The following is a 21,624-nucleotide window of genomic DNA, read 5'->3' on the forward strand; positions in this document are numbered from 1 at the left end:
AATTAATATTTACTAAATCAATGACTGAATGAGAAAGTGAATACCTTATTCATAGGTTCTTGAACCTGGGTGCACCTGACAGGAATTGTAATCATGTATATCACTTTGATTTGTTATTCCTAGTGCTTGATAAAAATTATAGCCATTGGAGCCTGTGATAAAAATATCAGGGTGTTTAATGAATTATATCAATAGAATTATTTCAAAAGTATTCCATAATTTAGGAAATATTTCTACAGTTTTAGTTAATAGCTTATCTTTGAACTAACTATAGAATGTAATTACCACAGGGGGTCATATCCCCCCAGTCTGATGCCATATTATCAGAATTGAGAAAACTGGAAGGCTCATGATACACATTCAGTAAATAAGTGATAAATTATTAAGTTAATTAATGTAAATATTCTATCACAATAACATCTAATTAGATTCTGAGGTTTAAATACAATATTCTGTAATTATTAAATTATATTTATTGAGGTCAAGTACATAACCAAGGAAAGGCACCCATGTGGCTAGACATTCCATGTGGAGTGCCTGGGCGGGGGAACACAGAAAGGAAAAAGAGAAAAGAAAGTTCAAGGAGCCCCTGCCATGTGGGGAGCTACAGGGAATGAAGAAGCCTATTTGGAGAGAAAGTCTAGGAAAACCTTCCACCCGGGCCTGGGCTGAAGCCAGCTCAGGCACAGATGCTGCAGGAGAAACTTACCCACAGCCATTAACTTCCCAAGTGCCAGAGTGTCTGTCCTCCCCTTGCAAAGGTATTTATAACCTTGCAGTGGTGGGCTGCCCTCTGACTCAGGTGAACTAGAGGGAGCTGGTTGGTTAGGACGAGGGTAAATAAAAATTTTTCAATTTAATTTTTTCCTTTGATATATAAGCTGCAAATTTATTATGCATTAATTGGTTTTATTTATTTTTTCAATTATAAATATACTTCACTTAATAATTGCAACTGTAACTTTTAAACTTATTAAGAATTAGGGTATACTTCTACACTGCTGGTGGGAATGCAATCTGGTCCAGCCATTGTGGAAATCAGTGTGGAGGTTTCTAAAACAGCTAAAGATTGATCTACCATATGACCCAGTTATAGCACTCCTAGGCATATATCCGAAGGACTCATCTCATTTCCTTAGAAGTACATGCTCAACCATGTTTATTGCTGCTCAATTTATAATAGCTGGGAAATGGAACCAGCCTAGATGTCCCTCAACTGATGAGTGGATAATGAAGATGTGGCACATTTATACAATGGAGTTCTACTCAGTGGTAAAGAAAAATGAAGTTATGAAATATGCAGAAAAATGGATGGATCTGAAAGGATTATACTAAACAAGGTAACCCAGGCCCAGAAAGCCAAGCACCCTATGTTCTCCCTCATATGTGGATCCTAGCTACAGATGATTGGGCTTCTGCGTGAGAAGGAAAATACTTAATAGCGGAGGCCAGTAAGTTAAAAAGGAGATATAAAGGGAAGAGAAAGGAAGGGAGGAGGGCACTTAATAGTTGGTGTTGTATATATGTAAGTACAATGATTGAGATGGGGAGGTAATATGATGGAGAATGGAATTTCAAAGGGGAAAGTGTGTGGGGGGGGGAGGGTATTACCATGGGATTTTTTTAAATAATCATGGAAAATGTTAATAAAAACTTAAAAAAAAAGAATTAGGGTATGACTATACTCTACCTCATATCCATTTTACATATTTCTGAAAATATTTTTTAATAATGCCTAAGTTTGCAGATGATGTCAGCTGCACATAGAATCTGAAACAACTCCCTCTGCCTTGTGTTTTGAAGGTCTGAATGTTTATTCCTCAGCTTGTAGCAAATTTTGAAAGGTGTGTAACCTTTAGGAAGCAAGTACGTCTTAGAAGGTAGATTTCTGGGGCAGGCATTGTACACTATCACCTGGTTCCACCTGCAGCCTCTGCTTTCTGGTCTGCAGCGATGTGAAGCAACCGCACACATGCTACCAACATTGTAAGTACCGCTAGGTTTCCTGTTTGTCATGTATTCCTACCCTCTCAGTCTGTGAGTCTCAATGAACTCACCTCCCTTATGTTGCTTTTCTCAGCTATTACGTCACAATAAGCAGAAAAGTAATCGGTATAATATGGACATTATGTGATATGTTCTTAAAAGTACTTCTAGGGATGGAGACATGACTCAGCGGTTAAGGCACTTGCCTATAAAACCTAACAACTGAGTTTTGACTCTCCAGTACCTATGAAAATCCTTATGCACATAGTGGCACATGCATCTGGAGTTCATTTGCAAAAGATTCAGGCCTTAGCATGACCATTCTGTCTGTCTCTCTTCTCTCTATTTCTCTCTCTCTGCTTGCAAGTAAGTGAAAATATTTTTAAGAAAGTATTTCTAGCTTAAATTTGACATGATATTGTAACAACTACAGGCCATGATATATGTTTCTAATGCTTTTGTAATAACACTATCTGAATTTATTAGGTGCTATATAGATGTATAATATGATACTATCAAATACCATTCTAATTTAAGCTTATAACTTTTTAACTCCTTATTGTCAATTAATCAATGATACAATAGTGGTGAGGACAGGTATTATTCTGATGTTAGCTTCTATAGTTGTAGAAGTATAATTATGTTTTCTTTTTTATGTTATTTACTTGCATGTATAGTGTGTGTGTGTGTGTGTGTGTGTGTATGAGCATGTCAGGGCCTTTTGCTGTTGCAAATGACAACAGATTCTTGTAGCATTTTTTATGATCAGCTTAAATGGGTGTCTTGGAAAATCAATCAGGGATAAGAGATTTTTTAACCAAGAGTCTTTAAATACTGAGAGTTTTCACAAACCCAAGATTATTTTCCTTATTAGCATTGACAAATTATATAAGAAAACTCCATCTTTATAGGAATAGTGTTAATGTATTTTATATATGTAAAACTCTCTTATGGTTTATTGCTTATATTTATGGAATTCATTAATAAGAAATTAAATAAAGAAAGAAAGAAAACTATCTTACATTCCATTGGTAGTACAATGGCTGTTCCTGACATTCCAGGGCAAATGGAGAATTCTTTCTCCATTATTTTCTGCTGTCAATCCCTACTTACTTCACATTATTAATTTATCCTATTATACAATGATAAATAGGCACAGTCTATAGGAGTAGATGCTTAGAAGCTAACAAAATGCAGATCCACGTAGGTTTTCATTCTTTGTCTTTCCAATATGTCTCATTGCTTCATAGGGCAGAGATAGAAGTATATGTTTATCTTCAAGGCATAAAGACAATATTATCTACAGCACATCCATTTAAAAGAAATCCAGCATGGTCACAGATTTCTCAGTGAGGAAGATCCTGTTGCTTTATGCACCTGCTTGTGAGGGAAGATCAAATCCCCACAGTTTCAAATAAATTTGTAATTGCAGACACTTAAATTCCTCCTCTTAGCAAATGCTTGTTATCATTTCTTATAATTTGTGGATCAAAATAACTTATACTTGATTGTTAACATTTTATTGATGATACTAATATGAGACACTTATCACAAAATAACTTTCTTATCCGAATCCTGCCTCTTTTCTCACTAGGTTATATGGAATGGCTGCTGATTACTATTTCCATCTTTATACTTAATCTATAATTTTGTTTATTTTTAAATGCTTATTAACTTTGTCATTCATTTTTTTTTGTTCATTTTTATTTATTTATTTGAGAGTGACAAAGAGAGAAAGAGGCAGATAGAGAGAGAGAGGGAGAATGGGCATGTCAGGGCTTCCAGCCACTGCCAACGAACTCCAGATGCATGTGCCCCTTGTGCATCTGGCTAACGTGGGTCCTGGAGATTCAAGCCTTGAACCAGGGTCCTTAGGCTTCACAGGCAAGCGCTTAACCACTAAGCCATCTCTCCAGCCCTATGTATTTATTTTTGTCTTTGACACAGGGTCATCCAGTATAGCACAGGCTGGCCTGCAATTTGCTATCTTCTTGCCCTCATCTCCTAACTCCTTTGATTGTAGGCAAGCACTAGACACCTAGGCATGTGATCCTGTTTCAACCTAATTTTCTCATCAATAAAGTAGGAATTATTGGAGGAATGTTAAGTTGAGAAGATAATGCCTCATACTATACCTATCCAATGGATAATGATAACAATAAATAGCATATTGTATATGTCATCTATAAAGTTTGCTCCTTCTGCCTTTGGACATAAGACAAAGTGGTATGGACTTTCATAATTCTCAATTCATTTATAAAAAGTATTAGTGACCAATTCATATCAACTAGTTCAAGAAAAAGTTTGGGAAAGAAAATGGGAAACTATGTATGACACCATGCTAAATAATTTGAATAGTTTGAAGAAGTTGGTCATTGTAAAAAATTTAGATATAGTTATATGTTAAATTGATCCCTAAATTGAAAAGTCCTAATAATGTATTTTTATCTTAAACATTCATACAGATTTAGAGGAACCAAACGAATTAATTTATCAATTATTTCTGAGTTGGGAGAAACACAAATATGAATATATCCTTTCTACATAGAAACATTTAATAGAATGAGAAAACAAAACACATATTAGTATAGAGAACAACTACTAAACACTGGCATGTATTTGTCCATTGTTTTAGGTACTCATATGGATTAACCCATAGAATTTTCAGTTACAACATGGGACGTCAACGGAGATAAAGGCCTGTGATGGAGGACTGGGCATCAGGAGAACATAAAAGGTGACTTATGTGAATGCAATGTATGACCTCAGTAAGATCAGATTCAGCAGAGGGAAGAAAATAACAGATTGAAGTAGACAGGAGGATCACTGGTTAATGAGAGGACAGAGCATGGGATAAAGGGGATAATTTGTCTATAAAGATGATTACAGATGATGTCAGGGTGACCACAACAGAATTCAGAGTCTTGGTTTTTCCTATCAAATGAATATGATAAAGGGAATTTAGAATGTTTACCACATTTCTATTTACCAGAGTTAGGATCATGAAGGCCTTTTTTCATTCTTTTTAAAAATGGTAGACATTAGGGCTGGAGAGATGACTTAGCAGTTAAGCGCTTGCCTGTGAAGCCTAAGGACCCCGGTTCGAGGCTCGGTTCCCCAGGTCCCACGTTAGCCAGATGCACAAGGGGGCACACACGTCTGGAGTTCGTTTGCAGAGGCTGGAAGCCCTGGCACGCCCATTCTCTCTCTCCCCCTCTATCTGTCTTTCTCTCTGTGTCTGTCGCTCTCAAATAAATAAATTTAAAAAAAAAATGGTAGACATTTTCTAAGTCCTCAGGCCTGTAGCACTTCCAGAAGATTATTTTTGAATTAATGAGTAGTAATCAATCGTTCTCCTTTATGACATGTAGCACCAAAGTGAATAATAGGCCATAATATTATAGTTCAAAGTATGAATGAAATCTACATAATTTATGTAAAATATTCATTTTAATTTGTTTTCTTTTATTTTATAATTATAAGCTATGAAGTAATTTCTTCTAACAATATATCTGTCTTCTCTTCAATAAGAGAGTCAGACATTTAGGTAGAAGAATAACATTAAAATTGGTACAAAAAATGTACTTACATATAAAGCACGCTCTGAAGTTAAAATTGCAAATGAATATTACTCCAGTATTCCCTTTGCAGTGTCCTTAAAAACATGCCTGCCCTTCCTCATTCCATTTATATTCTATGAAATACCCACCTTGATTCATTCTCAGATTAAAGAATGTTAGATAGGTCAAAGAATCACAAGCTAAAGGCATTTTAATTCAAAAGATCAATAATTTATATTATTAAATACACTAACAGGATACTGATTACTGACAAGAGCCAATTCCTTGCCTTGTTAATATTTATAGGAACCCACTCCACCTTTCTGCACCTGCCTGAGTCTCCAAGGCTTTATTCAATACCATAAATTCCACCATTGTTTCTTTTCACCTCTTATTTAATTTATCATCCTTTCATTATCAGTCATTCCTTAGGCCCCCAGCTTCTCCTGAATCTACCCACCTAAATCCATCATCATCATCATAAGGATTTGTTCCTCTCTTTATGACAGTGGAAAAAAAATCTCTAAATATTATTTGTTAGGCAGGATAAAGTTAGCATGTATATTTGCATGCTCACTTTTAATGCTTGAATTCTAGATTATTTGATGCAAGTCCTTAAAATTCAGTGATATATGAGGAACTCTATAATTTACACCTTTAATGATCTGTAGTTTTTAATAAGGTTAACTAAAAAAAAAAAAACAACAGTGTATTAGACACACATAACAATGTATTTGTATTAAAGCACTTATAGAAATAAAAAAGTGCACAAAATAATTTGAATTCTTAGGCAATAGTCACATCTTAGAGATTCTCTTTTAATCACATTGACTCAGATTCAGATCATAACTTTAAATTTTCCTACAGCAGACAGTGTGAATGAGTTATCCGTTATCCAAATTTTTTTATATATACTTGTGGTGGTTTGATTTAGGTGTCCCCCATAAACTTAGATGTTCTGGATGCTAGGTTCCCCAGCCAATGGCAATTGGATATTAAAGCCTCCTGGAGGTGATGAATTGCTGGAGGTGGGCTTCTTGGTGGTATAGCCAGCTCCCCCTTACTAGTGTTTGGCACACTCTCTTATCCCTGTTGTCCACCTGATGTTGGCCAGGGGCTGATGTCCACCCTCTGCTCATGCCATTGTTTTTCTTCCCATAATGGAGCTTACCCCTCAGTCCTGTAAGCCAAATACACCTCTTTTTCCCACAAATTGCTCTTGGTTGGGTGATTTCTACCAGCAATGCAAACCTGAGTGCAACAGTAAAGTGATACTGGGAGTGGGGTTGCTGCTAGACACCTGACTGTGTGGCTTTGCCTTTTGGAGCTAATTTTCAAGAGGAATGTGGAAAGATTTGAAAACTTGACCCAAGAGATGCCTTGTAGTACTGTAAGTACAGCTTGATTGACTATTCTGGTCAGAGTTGAAAGACCTGAATGCAGAAAGAACTGTGGACTGTGTGGTTTGGCTGGTGAGGGCGAGAAAGAGCGCTTGGACTGGGCTAGTTTGTGTGAGAAGCTTGTTGTTATGCCCATGTCCTGAGAAGTTGTGCAGGGTTGTTTCTGTAAAAATGAACTGGTGTGAGCAGATGGATATGGCTCAGAAAAAAAAAAAAAAATCTTTGGGTGAACTGCTACCCATTCAGCTGCAATTGAGAGATTACAACCTTTGAGATTGGGCCAGCTGACCCACACTGGGGCAACAGGGAAAACGTGGTCTTTTTCGAGGTGTCTGAGTGCTCAAGGAGTGTCCTGATCTTTAAAGTCTACTTTATTCCCTTACCCCCATTAACAAATTGGTACTCTACCTGTTATTGTGGTGTATAATAAATACAAGAAAGAGAGGGTCATTGAGTTTGCATCATGATCTTGTGTTTTTGGAAACTGCCATGGGCAGTGTTAATGTGGATACCTGCATGGAGACCCCATGGGGCCATGAGAATGCAATGAGAATGAGCAGTGGGTTGCAGTGGAGACCCCCTGGAGATGCTGGGACCAGGAGATGGCTGCTAAGGAAAGCTGCCAGCCCCTGATGAAGTTTTCCAGAACTGTGAGTAGCCTAGGTGGAGGGACAGAATTGGAATACCAGAGACATGTTGCTGGTTAGAATTATCAGATTTGGAAATTTGTCATTGAATAGAGTTGTTGGACTTGGAACTACAGAGTTTGATGTTTGCCCTGTTTAAATCTTGTATTTCTTTAATTTTTTTTTTTTTTTTTTGCTATTCCTAATGCCATCTTTTGCAATGTGAATGTTTATTCTGTGCCATTATTTTTTTGAGGTTATTTTTTGGTATTATGGCTCAGTTAAAAGACTGGATTATGGGGATGTATGAACATTTGGAATTGATAAAAACTATGGGGAAAAACACTATGGGGACTTTTAAAGTTGTATGAATGTAATGCATTTTATGTTATGTATGGTTTTAAGTTTATGGGGTTCAGGGGTGGAATATGGTGGTTTGAATTAGGTGTCCTCCATAAACTTAGGTGTTCTGGATACTAGGTTCCCCAGCTGATATCAATTGGAAATTAAAGCCTCCTGTAGGCAGTGTGTTGTTGGGGGTGGGCTTCTTGGTGTTATAGCCAGTTTCCCCTTGCTAGTGTTTGGCACACTATCCTGTTGTTATTGTTCACCTGATGTTGGCCAGGGGTGAGTCCACCCTCTACTCATGCCATTATTTCCCCTGCCATCATGGAGCTTCCTCCTCAAGCCTGTAAGCCAAAATCAACCTCCCTTTTTTTCCCCCACAGGTTGTTCTTGGTTGGGTGATTTCTGCCAGCACTGAGAACCTGACTACAACAATACTGAAATATTCAGTTATATCTGAGTATTAGTAAAGAAACTTTAAAGTGAGATTAACAAATTACACACAATAAATTTTCATTATTATAAAAATGTGAATGAGGGCTGGAAAGAAGGCTTAGCGGTTAAGTACTTGCCTGTGAAGCCTAAAGACCCCGGTTTGAGCCTCGATTCCCCAGGACCCACATTAGCCAGATGCACAAGGGGGCGCACGCGTCTGGAGTTTGTTTGCAGTGGCTGGAGGCCCTGTCCTGCCCATTCTCTCTCACTCTCTCTCTGCCTTTCTCTATCTTTCACTTTCAAATAAACATAAAATGTGAATGAAATTTCAGTATAACTTACCATCAGAAAGTGTCACTACTGTAATATCATCAGTGGATACTCCTGGCCCATAGCGATTATAAGCTAGGAATCGAAGAGTATATTCCGTGAATTTTTTCAGGCCTTCCAGTTTATAAGATAGTCCATCAACCTCAATATTCTGGAGACATAAAATGTCAAAGGTGTTATTAAGGAGGCATATTAGAACAGAAATGGCAGATTGTGTGCAATGAGTTGGGTGTTGGTCTTATATCTACCGAGATGCACTCTATCCTGGTAACGAATTGCCATAAACTCTCCTTATGACATGTGCTCTCCCCACTAAATGCCAAGTGACTCTGCAGCCTCACAGTTAAAGTAGTGCCATGCTAATTTTATAGTTATTAAGTTTCCATTGGTTTAACATTGCCCAGTGCACAAAGTAGTGTGAGTTATTCTACCTAAATCAAAGCCTAGATAGTAGAAAGCTATTTGTAAATCATGGCTCAGAGATTTGCTCTTGTATCCCTAATTGAATAATTCACAGAGAAACCATGGACTTGGTCTTTTGCTCAGTGTAATACACATACAGGTCCTGAATCTGACTGAGATTTTTGCCACAAGATTTATGTCCTGAAATTCTGACATAGGTGGAAACTGTTTTCAGGAATTCACAACTTGCATGAAGGAGGGACTAAAGGTGAAGTCACTGAGGACTCAGCCATGCCCACTAGAAGGACCATCATGTCGCTGTATGTGGAGATCCTTAAATCCACTTTTATCAATTTTGGGCATAGCAGGTTTGAGTTTATTCAAATGAGCTCATAATATGCACATATAACAAATGGATAGAATAAATAGTTGTAAAATAAGAATTAAAATAGCTTCAAAAAAAGCCATGAAAAACAGGATTACTGATTACATAAAAACAGCTCATGTGATACTATCTTATCTTATAACTTGGAACTGGACATGAACTAATTCTGACCAGGACTGGCATTTATTCCAAATAAGAAATCCTGATCATGGTACTTATCTAGAAGAAATAAAAATAGTCTTTACTTAACAAGCTTCACAAACATAGAACTCTGTATCCTAAGGCCACTCTCCTAATTAATTGACTTTGTGTGCATGCGTGCGTGCGTGCGTGCATGTGTGTGTGTGGTGTGTGTGTAGTCATACATATGTATATACACCTATGGATATGCATATATAGTGATTATATAATATATATAATTATTAATATATATTATATATGTATAAACAATTGAGATGTTTACAGAAAGATATAGTTTTATCATCAAACATCAAAATGTAGCTTGTCTCTCCAAAGTCTTAGTGAAAGAAATGATTTGCCTCTTTTACACATCTGTGCTAATCACTGATTATTAGCAAAATGTAGAGGAAGAGTATAGGCTTGTAAGTGTAAGTTGTATTTAGAATAGTGAAAAAATGATTGGTTCCAGTGTGAAGATGAAGAGAAGGCAGAAACAAAATGAAATGAATAAAAATTAAAAAAAGAAAATGAACAAAAAGGTTCAGCAAAACTACTACTGATAAAAGTGACCACCACTTAAGTAGAGAGAACAAAAACATGTCTGGGACAAGGAAAGTGAATATGAATATAGTTATCTGCACTGAATATTTAGTCTTCAGACTGGCACCTGCAATTAATTTCACCTCATTACCCTTAAACCAGAGTTGCATCAATTTGTTCCAAGTTTTCAATGACAAGTGCTTTGTGACTAATCAGCGAACATGCTAAAACACAGTGGCTCACAAAAAGCTGTCAGGAATCCTATGTTTCTTGCCTTGTAGCAATCCAGGAGAAGGAATTCACTTGGCCATTCTCTTACCTACCTGTTCTTTTCCAGTAGACACTTCAGTGCAGAACAATCTGTAACCTTGGACTGGACCATTTGCATAGGCAGGAGGTTCCCATGTAATAAGAATTGAGGTAGGTGAGGTAGATACAGCTTGCAGGTTTTCTACTGGCCCTGGAACTTGCACTGTGTACAAAAGAAATTGATGAATATAAGAAGGGCTTGATTCTCATGCTTCTCATCGTGTGTGTGTGTGTGTGTATGCCATTATTCTCCAGCTCCCCTCATAGTACTTTCCAGCACTATGAGGGCTAGCTGTGAGGGAACTGGATTACTTCTCAGTTTCAGCATGGTCACTTGATGTACTGTGGCCCCTGACTGTGGTGTCCTCAGCATTAGGGATTTACCTTTTAGGTCTTGCAGGTAACCAAGGGTTTTTGCAATGGTTTCTATTATTTGGGGGGGCCTTGTGTCTCCCTGACCAATAGCTTTCTGTCAAGAGAGCCCAGGGAATTATCAGCCCGAGCCATGGTTTTAAGGTCATGCTTTTTCCATCTGTTATGGGGCACTTCAGTTTGGGTCCCCCTTCCTCCATATAGAAGCTAATGACTTGTAATATTGTATCCAGTAAGAAGGTTTCTATAGAACTGATTCATCTTGCCATTAGTTTTGTATATCTGCCCCTCCTTCGTCCCTCCTTCCTTTACCTCTCAGGCCTTTCCACGCCTTTCTCTCCCTTCCTTTCTTTATTTTCTTTATTTTAAATATTTTATTTATTTATTTGAGAGCAAAAGAGTGAATGGGCACACCAGGGCCTCTAGACACTGCAAATGAACTCCAGATGCATGCTCCACCTTGTGCATCTGGCTTATGTGGGTATTGGGGAACTGAGCCAGGGTCTTTAGGCTTCACAGGCACTCACCTTAAACACTAAGCCATCTCTCCTGCCCTCTTTCTCTCTCTCTTTATTTCTTTGTTTCTTTTGTTAATTTTTTATAAAAATGTTCTACTCTTAACCCCCTTATGCCAGCCCCAATTCTTCTGAGGCTCTTGTTCAGTGAGTTATTGGCATTCATTGTAGGGACCAAGAGGCTTCTGTGGGATGTGTCACAGTATATCTTTGACTTGAGCCCTTTCTTTTTCTTCCTCCTTATTTCTCTTTTCTCCTAGTTTCATTCAAGCACCATGCCCCTGCTGTTGATTTTATAATGGTTTACAACTAATTAAGTACAAAATTAGAAAACATATATGAGAGAGAACAAGCAATGTTTGTCTTTCTGGGTCTGTGTGACCTCATTTAGCATGATTTTTGCCAACAGATTTAATAAGCAGGAGATCTTTCATATACAAAATTAACCAGATGATAAAGAAATATACACTTGAACAATAACAGCATACAGCCAATGTAGGTAACCAACTGCTCATGGATTATACATGGCTTTCCTGAGAACAAGTTCCAGGGAGATGGTGACAGATACTTGTAGTCATTCAAATCTCATCAAAACATAGATTCAGGGGCAACACAGAAAACAACACTAAATTAGTTTCCTATCTTGCCTACCAAAGCTCGGGGAACATTGGGTAAGAGGAAGTGGAAAGATTCCAAGAATCTAGGGGTGGGTGGAGATATCCTGTGACACATCCCACAGAAGCCTCTTGGTCCCTACAATGAATGCCAATAACTCACTGAACAAGAGCCTCAGAAGAACTGGGGTTGGCATAAGGAGGTTAAGAGTAGAACATTTTTTATTAAAAATTAACAAATAGGGCTGGAGAGATGGCTTAGCAGTTAAGTCTTGCCTGTGAAGCCTAAGGACCCTGGTTCGAGGCTCAATTCCCCCAGGCCCCACGTCAGCCAGATGCACAAGGGGCCCACCCATCTGGAGTTCATTTGCAGTGGCTGGAAGCCCTGGCACACGCATTGTCTCTCTCTATTTGCCTCTTTCTCTCTGTCTTTGTCACTCTAAAATAAATAAATAAAAATGAACAAAAATATTTTAAAAAAATTAACAAATAATAAAAAATTAAAAATCTGTCCTTTACAGTTCAAGAAATAATAGAAATATTCATGCTTTTAAAGGTATTTTTATTAAGAATCTAAATATGGAAAACATAAATATAAATTGTAAGTTCTGAAGTCATTTAATTTTAAAGTTAAACAGAAAACATATAAATTGTATTGCTTATTACATTTTGCAGTCAGAGGTTGTGTAACAAGTATAAGTAAATAGGACAATGACAGAGAAGAGTATGTTCTATGTCTAAACTTTGAAAATAGTTCACTTGTGTATTGCTAATAACTGTACAAGGAAAAAGGAAATGAACTAGCATATTTTAATATTATGATTCACATATCCAAGTGGGCAGCATAAACATAGGTAATGCAAAATAATTTTAGTTGATGATTTAACATGTCTGATCCTGGGTTCCCTTAAATATATATATATGCAATTGAACATTCTAATGTTCCATTTTTTGTAAAATAACTTCATTTAATCCAAGGTAAATAACTTACTTAGTTATAAAGTTAAATGTTACAGGTTCACAATCACTTATCAAAACATGTCTTGCCATGTGTGCTTCAATATCCAGAAGTCTGCAGATTTTACTCTAAGGGAAAATATTAATATTTATCCCTGTATCTATTAACTTAATGAACATGTGCTTTCAGACTATTTATGGCCTATGATTCACTATTGTCTTTACACTTCATATTCAGATTGTCCCATATTGACTGATGATGTTTTTAAGGGTTTTGTCTTGTTTTGTTTTTCATTTCTTCTTATAACAGAGTCACTGGCGATGAAGAGTACATGGTAGAATAGAAGAGGAGGTAATCTTAGGAAGCTTCTTTTCAACTGGCTCCCAAAACAACAATGAGAAATAATCAAAATGGATTCTACGTTTAAAGAACCAGAGGAAAAAAAAAAATGAACTGGCATCCTAACTACTCACTACATGCAGAGTAAAGAGCAAGTTTATAGAGAGGCAGAGCAAGAGGAGATGTGTGTGCTTTTCCTAGGATCACAAGTGGGGTATGGAAGAGAGGCTATGAATGTTCCATTTTCTCAGTATGAAGGACATGAGAATTACTTACAGCAGGGCAGAAGTTATGTACATGGATGGAAAATGAAGGGAATGTATAACTCACGTAAGTCTCTTAGAAAATAATTGAAGCTTGGGAAGTTTTTGGAATCAAAAAGTTCAAACACATAATCACTTCAGTCAGGTATAGTTGGAAAATACACCATAGGGATATATGCAGCTCAAGGTAGTGCTCCCATAATAAGAGAAAAATGAAGCCGTACTCTCCTGCCAAGCCTTGCCCCTGCAATTTAGTGGCCCCAATTTTCCAAGGTACATACTTAATGCGTATCATTTAAGTTTTCTTAATAATAGGAGCAGCTGTCTTCTCCACTGGATTATGTACAAGATTTGCTACACAGCAAATATTTGATAAATGTGTGTCAAATATTATGTACAATTATCATTGGTGTTACATAGGTAACACATGACACACACACACACACACACACACACACACACACACACACACACACACATATATATATATATATATATATATATATATATATATATATAACTTTATTTTATTGATTCCATACCATTAACGCAAGTTATCAGTGTGTTTCTAAGCTAAAGTTGGAATGGACAACCATGTACACTATATGTGAGCCTGTGTGCTTTTTGCCTGCTTTGTAATTTACAATTCAGTAGCTTAGACATTGTTGATTATAGATAATCACATGGCAAGTACCATAATTTGGACTCAGTTGCCAGAGGTAATTACAGCTTAAATATTTTTTTTCACCAATTGTATTGGTCTACATTGCTAAAAGCCAATCAACAGTATTCAAGAAGAGCAAAGGCTTTGGTTTGAAGAGTTCAGTGAAAAGGGCCAGAGTACTTGGTTCAAGTATTTGTATGCATGTGCTTTCACCCAGTGCTAGCCAAAGGAGAACAGGTTTGGGGGAATTTTTGTTTGTTTGTTTGTTTGTTTGTTTGTTTGTTTGTTTGTTAGTGTGAAGTTACCAACACTATATTGTTTGATATTTTGACTCTTTTGTTTTAAAATGTTATGGATTTAAGGACACAGTTTAGTCAGATTTCATTTAATGTTCTCATATAATAACAAACTACCACAATCCTAAGATTACTACCAATTATATACATTTTATTCAGAAAGTGCCAAACTTCTGATTTGGATTAAAATACTGCCTGCATGTAAAATGTTCTTCTTGACATTCCTGACTATTGTCAGGTCTCCAGATTATACTCAAGCTATTAAGTTCTTATTCTTCTTCACTAAAGTACTATAAAATTTAGATTAATAAATCCCCTAGTATTTCCCTTTTTACTTTTTTATGGCGGAGAAAGAAAGAGGATGAATGGGGAGGGGGCAGAGCCTCCAGCCACTGCCATCGAATTCCAGATGTATGTACCACCTAGTGTGCATGTGTGACCTTGCACTTGTGCTACCTGTGCTTCTAGTTTAAGTGGGATCTGAAGAATCACACATGTATCTTTAGGATTTGCAGGCAACTGCCTTAAACATGAAGCTATATCTCCAGCCAGTATTTCCCTTTTAATTAGAACACTAACATATGTGTGTGTGTAATATACTGTTTCATGTGAATTATGGAAAGATATATGCATGTATAAATACATATTCTTGTGCATTTATTCAGATGCATACCTGTAAAACACATTTGAGTATAACTTATATACTATCACATATATGACACATTTTATGCATATGTACCAAAAGCAAGAGAAAAAGAAAAAGACAAAAATGATCAATGGAAACTAGATGTGAAATCCATACAGTTAATAGCTTCAGATTTTCATTTCACTAAATTTCAGCATGTCCACCAAAAATATCTAATGGGCTTAACTACTTATTATTTCCAAGATGTGTTTAATAGTCTCCAGTAATACCCTTGGACAATAATTTGGTGGATAACTGCATGTAATTTCTCTCCATCTCCATTGAAGTTACCTATTTTCTTAATGAACAGAATGTGTTCAGGATAGGTGCATAATCTATCCAAACAGCTCATCAATCAATGTCAGCCTAACAAACTACCATTTTTTAAATTTATTTTGTTTACTTATTTATTTGAGAACAACAAAGAGAGAGAAAGGGGGAGGGGGAGAGAATGGGCATGCCAGGGTCTTTAGCCACTGCAAACAAACTCCAGACGTTGGAGCCCCCTTGTGCATCTGGATAACGTGGGTCCTGGGGAATCAAGCCTTGAACTGGGGTCCTTAGGCTTCACAGGAAAGCACTTAACCACTAAGTCATCTCTCCAGCTCCCAACTACCATTTTAAATTGCAGTGTTGCATTATAGTAGGAATATGCAACAATAGTTCTACCAAGAACATATAAAGCAGTTATGTTGGAGTAAATGAGATGTATTAGATGTCCCTATTTGCCCTGGGAAGAGGAACTTCTGACTACATATAAATTTACAGATTAAAGGATACTTTATAATGAGACCTTGTTTTATATTAACCTAAATAATGACATAAAAATGATAAGCAAATCTTCAATAAATCAAGATTAATTACATATACAGTCATAGTAAAGACAGGATGAGGGAAACAAGGAGGGAGAAAAGAGAGATGTCCATACTTAATGAACTACATTTGATTAATTAGAGATGACAGAATGGCAGACAGGAAACATGGTATTCTTGTATCTATGTCATTGTGTTGTGCACCTGCAGTGATATTAAGGAATTCGTGAACTCCAAGAAGTTGCAAGTACAGTATCAGAACTATGTGGTGTATATTTGAAAGTGTATAACCAAAGTTACATCTAGGTAAATGATCCCCCAAGTGTTAACCTCTAATGGGGTAAATATCTTTGGTGTATTTTCATTCTGAAAAATACTGATATATTTTATTATCAAGTAATTTCTAGTAATTATTAATTATGTTGGGATGCAAAAATTGTTACAATTTGACTTTAGAAGAATCTTCAACTTCTAATCAGAGACTAGTGTTTCCAAAGCTGATGTGTGTATGTGTGCATACATGTGTACACTGGACCTTTATTAATTTCACATCATGAACATTGAAAGACATTTGAATTATTTTGTTTCACCTAACAATATTTTGTGTTTATAAGGATAGTATGTTTCTTGATAAGAAACAGGTCATGTAACATACATAAATTAATACTCACTAATTTATTTCCTTTCTCTTTCCATTCCTATTCAAGTGTCTGCCTACCAACCTGCCTTCCTGAATTCCAAAATTCTAAATTGTCATTACTAATTGAGTACATATATCTCAAATCTTTGGATGCTTTCCCACATAAAGATGAGACTATTGGCATTTTAAAGAAAAGTTATAGAATGATCAAGCCATGCATAGTCTTCATAATACTGACTGATGCTGGCATCTCTCAGCTGTGACACTGAAGTTTCTTGGGTATAAGTCCAAAAGGAAGACAAAAGAGAATATCAGGAAATATGTAAGTGGACATTTAAATATTTTAATTTTTGTTTTTCATTTAAAAACCTGCAAAGTACAATGAGTACCTATGTTCCTAAATAGTCATGTTAACTGCCTCCATTTTTTATTGTTTATGAATTTTACTTCATGATACTATTAGATACTGGTCATATTCCCATCAGGTTATACTCTGATATCCCTTCTCCCCTAGCCCCAGTCTACCGAGGGCTCTCCTCATGGGGGATATTGGTGTTCACTCTGTGGTAATGAACCACCTCCATTGTCTGAAGGGCTAAAGAAGCACTGTGTTTTGTACCTGATCATATGAAGTATTTCCAAGAATGACCTGCCATTCACAAGTCCTCAAGTCAGAACACAACTCTGAGGATGACTTGATCTTTTTATCCTTTCAGTAATTTAAAAATGATCCTTGAGACTGCTTTAAAATATAATTAACAAGAAATGTAAGCAATTATCTGTAGTGATCAAAATGGGTCAAAAGACTCTCCTTCCTTAAGCCGTAGTTTGAATTGTGGGTGGTTCCTCCAGGAATACGTGTCAAATGTAAGTGATTTCAGAAATGAGGACTGCATATTGATAATAAAGTGCATCTTTTGATGGCTTCTTTGATACTTTAATTCTGTAGTTAATAGTTTTTATGATACGAATTCAGCATGAAAAAGCCTGCAGACTATCTAATTATTGGCATAGTGAAACCCCTTCCTGACAGAACTATGCATACCTAAGAGATATGACAGGAAGTGGCAAGGAAGAAGCAAAAACTATGGGGTAGAATTCTATTATTAAACCACAGGAGACTGATGAGATTTGGTTGAAGAAAGCAGTTATTATTGTTCATTTTGCTTTTGGTCTTATAGGTACTAACTGACGGTGTACTCAACAGTGTCACTGATACATATTTAGAGAGATATAGATAGAGATAAATAAATTGAGGTGCACATACACATGAGGTAAGATGTCTCATATATTGCTCATTAAATACACAAATGGTATAAAGTGATGGGTGTTTTTGAGAGTAATGCATAAATACCCCTTACCAGTCTACTTGTATATTAAACTGGTTTGAAAATTAAAATGAAAACAAAAATTGACCTTAAGATAAGGTCATCTTCAGAAGGAAGCTCATATTTTTCAGTAGCACAATCTCGAGTTTGACTCAAGTGTGGTAGCACTCAAGATACTATGGCAAGAGTTCAAGGCCAGTGTTAGATACATAGTGAATTGAGGCCAGCCTAGCCTACATATGGCTGCTATCCTATTTCAAAAGAAAATACATATATTCCTACCTATGTACATACATATATTTGGACTTAAGTGTTCACATAAAAGTCTTAGCCTTCTCTATATACACAGATGAGTGGGTTACTTCTTTCCACTTATACACAACCCAGAGGGTTTCCCATGGTGATAATGTGACCTTTTCCATACTATGGTTAGTATGTGAAGAATAAACGTCTGAGGCATGTAGCTTCAATAGATCAATTAAAGACATGTACATATTTCTGATATAAAAAAGTACTATTGTCATTTATTAGAAGTAATAGAAGCAATAATCTTTTTCAAACAGTCAAATGAACAAAGTTTTCTATATAACCACATAAAGATCCTACCTTTAAAGATACCATCTCTTATGTGGACAAAATGTATTATCTATATCAAGCTTCTAGAAGATAAGGAACTGGCTTAGCTATACTAGCTTTTGCAAAAGGACATAAATTAATGAAGATATTCATAACTCTCTTCTTGAACTCATAGGCTTCACAGAAGTGAGAGCTTTGTGTTACTCTAATATAGAAAGTTCCATCATATCTCATTCAATAAACCTTTGGAAATAGCAGAAAAGAGTATATAACCTTCAGAGTCAGGGATTCTGGGCTGAAACCTACATGCTTCACTCAAACTATTTGGCCAAAGGCAAACATCTTAGTCTTTTAACTTCAATTGCCTTATAATTTTATATTTTGTAATTTATTTTTTGAGTTAAGTACAAACTTTGTAGCAATGCATTATGTTGGTGCCATTATTTCCCTTCTCCCTGTCTCCACTCTATTGAGGGCCCTCCATAGTGGGTATGCTGTATTCACCATGAAATCGTGGGATATGAATTGTGAGAGCAGCAGTCAGTCATTTTGGGGAGGGAGAGTCATTGTCTCTGTATATTCCTTCCCACCCTGTGCCTCTTATATTCCTTTTGCTCCCTCTTCCACAAAATTCCCTGAGCCTTCCAATTACCTTATCTTTAAAAGATTTTATTTTTCTTCCGTGCAGTAGTGGCATGCCTATTATGTGGACAGCTAACTACTTCCTGATTGGATTGAAGACCCATTCCATGAGAGGGAATTATTTTTTTTTAATTTTTTTTTGTTTTATGTTTATTTATTTATTTGAGAGCAAGAGACAGAGAGAAAGAGGCAGGTAGAGAGAGAGAGAGATAGAGAGTGGGCGTGCCAGGGCTTCCAGCCACTGCAAACGAACTCCAGACACGTGCACCCCCTTTTGCATCTGGCTAACGTGGGACCTGGGGAACCGAGCCTCGAACCGGCGTCCTTAGGCTTCACAGGCAAGCAATTAACCACTAAGCCAACTCTCCAGCCCCCATGAAAGGGAGTTCTTCAGCAGACTGAAAACCTTGTCCAACTCCAGAGGCTGGGAAACTCATGAACACTAGAGGAGTAACCACAATAGTTGGCTGACTAAAAGGATGTGTTATGACCATAAAATTTCCCTATAATATTTATATTATGTTTATGCCCACAAATTAATGCTGTTCTTACCTTGATCAGAAAAGCTCATATTTTCAGATGAAAATAACTACTGGGGAGACCCAAAACAAGTGCTGAGCATAAGTGATCATTGAGAGTACTCAGTGCTGAATGAGATATCTTTATCAGATCCTCCAAGGCACAGTGGAAGAGAGGACAGAAAGAATGTTGAGTCAGTACACTATCTTCTGATTTTGTGTCTATTACTTCAAAACCTTATTGGCATTATCATTACTTTCATAAAACTTCCACAATATTGAGCTCAGTAGCAGTTTGGTATGTATAATAGAGGTAGGAAAAAAATTAAAAAGAAATCAAAATAGAAGAGGGATTAATTGGTAAAAAAGAAGGAATTCAATGGACGGGGAGATGGGAAGAGAGACCAACAAATGGTATTTGGTAGGAGGTTATGATCAAATTACATTGTGTTCAAGTAAGAACTTATCACAAATAAAATAATCTCTTCCATGTGGACCAGCTGACAGAAAGCTGAAAAAATCCATGCTGCATACAATTTAATGGGAAAGAGAGAAATCACCAGTGAGGATACTCAACATGGACACTGCAAGCCTTATATTTGGCCAGCCAGGCCAAATGAGCCAATGGGTACAATAATGGCACATCTGTTATAGAGGAAACCAACCACCCTGTAATTTGACTGGAGGTCCACTCCATGGGAACAAATACATCCCTAATACTGAAAACCTACAACAGGGGTAGTCATGAGCCCTAGAGATGTGAAGTCTCCTGGTATCTGGCTAAATGTACATACTATACTCACCAAGCTGCCCAGTAAGCACTTCTCTTAATGTTCATACCCATATATTAGTGCTATTCTTACTTTGGGTTAGAGAAGCCTCTCTTTTCAGAGGGCAGTGACCTTGGGATGATTCAGAAGACACTATGGTGCTGAGAAGAAGTGACAGAGGAGTGCTCCACACTGCAATATCTTTATCACACCTGCCAAGGCTCAGGGTCCATTGCAGAAGAAGTGGTCGAAAGAATGTAAGAGCCAATGGAAGGGTAGGACTCCTTATAATGTGCTCCTCCAGACACAAAATGGTGTGGATATCCATGACCTCACATTGCCTGGTACTACTTACACTAGGTCATTATAATAGGAAAAAAAGATCATGGCATCAAAATCAAAGGGTGATTGAGAGGAGGAGGGGATATGACAGAGAGTGGAGTTGCAAAGTGGAAAGTGGGGAGAGTGAGGGAATTACCAGGGGATATTGTTTACAATTACGGAAGTTGTCAATAAATTAAATAAATAAATAATTAAAAATAAATCTGACTGTAAAAAAAAGAAGATATGGGCATAGGCAAGCATTTTCTGAATAAGATGACATTAACTCAGGAAAGAGCACCAACTGACAAATACGACCTCATGAAATGAAAAATAAAAGTTCTTAGTTAGACTGGAGAGATGGTTTAGTGGTTAATGTGCTTGCCTATGAAGCCTAAGGACCCAGGTTCAATTTCCCAGGACTCACATAAGCTAGATGCACAAGGTGCACATGTATGTGGAGTCCATTTGCAATGGCTAGAGTCTCTGGTGTGCTTGTTCTCTGTGTGTGTGTGTCTTTCTTCTCTCTCTCTCTCTCTCTCTCTCTCTCTCTCTCTCTCTCTCTCTCTCCTTGCAAATAAATAAACTTTTTTTAAAAAGTTTTTTTTACAGCAAAGGAAATAAGTGAAGACACACTGTATAGGATAGGAGAAAATCTTAGCTATCTATACATCTGGCAATGGTTAATATCTAGAATATACAAGGAAGTAAAAAAAAAATCTAAATAACAAAAAACCCCAAAACCTAATCAATGCATGTGCTAATGAAATGAGCAGGAAGTTCTCATGCAAGGAAGTATCCATGCCTGATAGA

General features: G+C 36.8%; 1 protein-coding gene across 3 annotated transcripts in view; it reads right to left on the reverse strand.

Annotated features, from left to right (window-relative positions):
* Dcc (DCC netrin 1 receptor) overlaps positions 1-21,624 on the reverse strand; it is a 1,292,030-nt gene that overhangs the window by 347,704 nt on the left and 922,702 nt on the right. For all 3 annotated transcript variants that reach the window (XM_045143229.1, XM_004667488.2, XM_045143230.1), the window contains exons 10-11: positions 10,513-10,661; positions 8,695-8,833 (exon numbers count right to left, since the gene is read on the reverse strand). In XM_045143229.1, coding sequence (XP_044999164.1) covers positions 8,695-8,833; positions 10,513-10,661 — 288 coding nt within the window. The remainder of the gene's footprint in view (positions 1-8,694; positions 8,834-10,512; positions 10,662-21,624) is intronic.

The sequence above is a fragment of the Jaculus jaculus genome, chromosome 2, assembly GCF_020740685.1.
Source record: "Jaculus jaculus isolate mJacJac1 chromosome 2, mJacJac1.mat.Y.cur, whole genome shotgun sequence".
NCBI lineage: Eukaryota > Metazoa > Chordata > Mammalia > Rodentia > Dipodidae > Jaculus > Jaculus jaculus.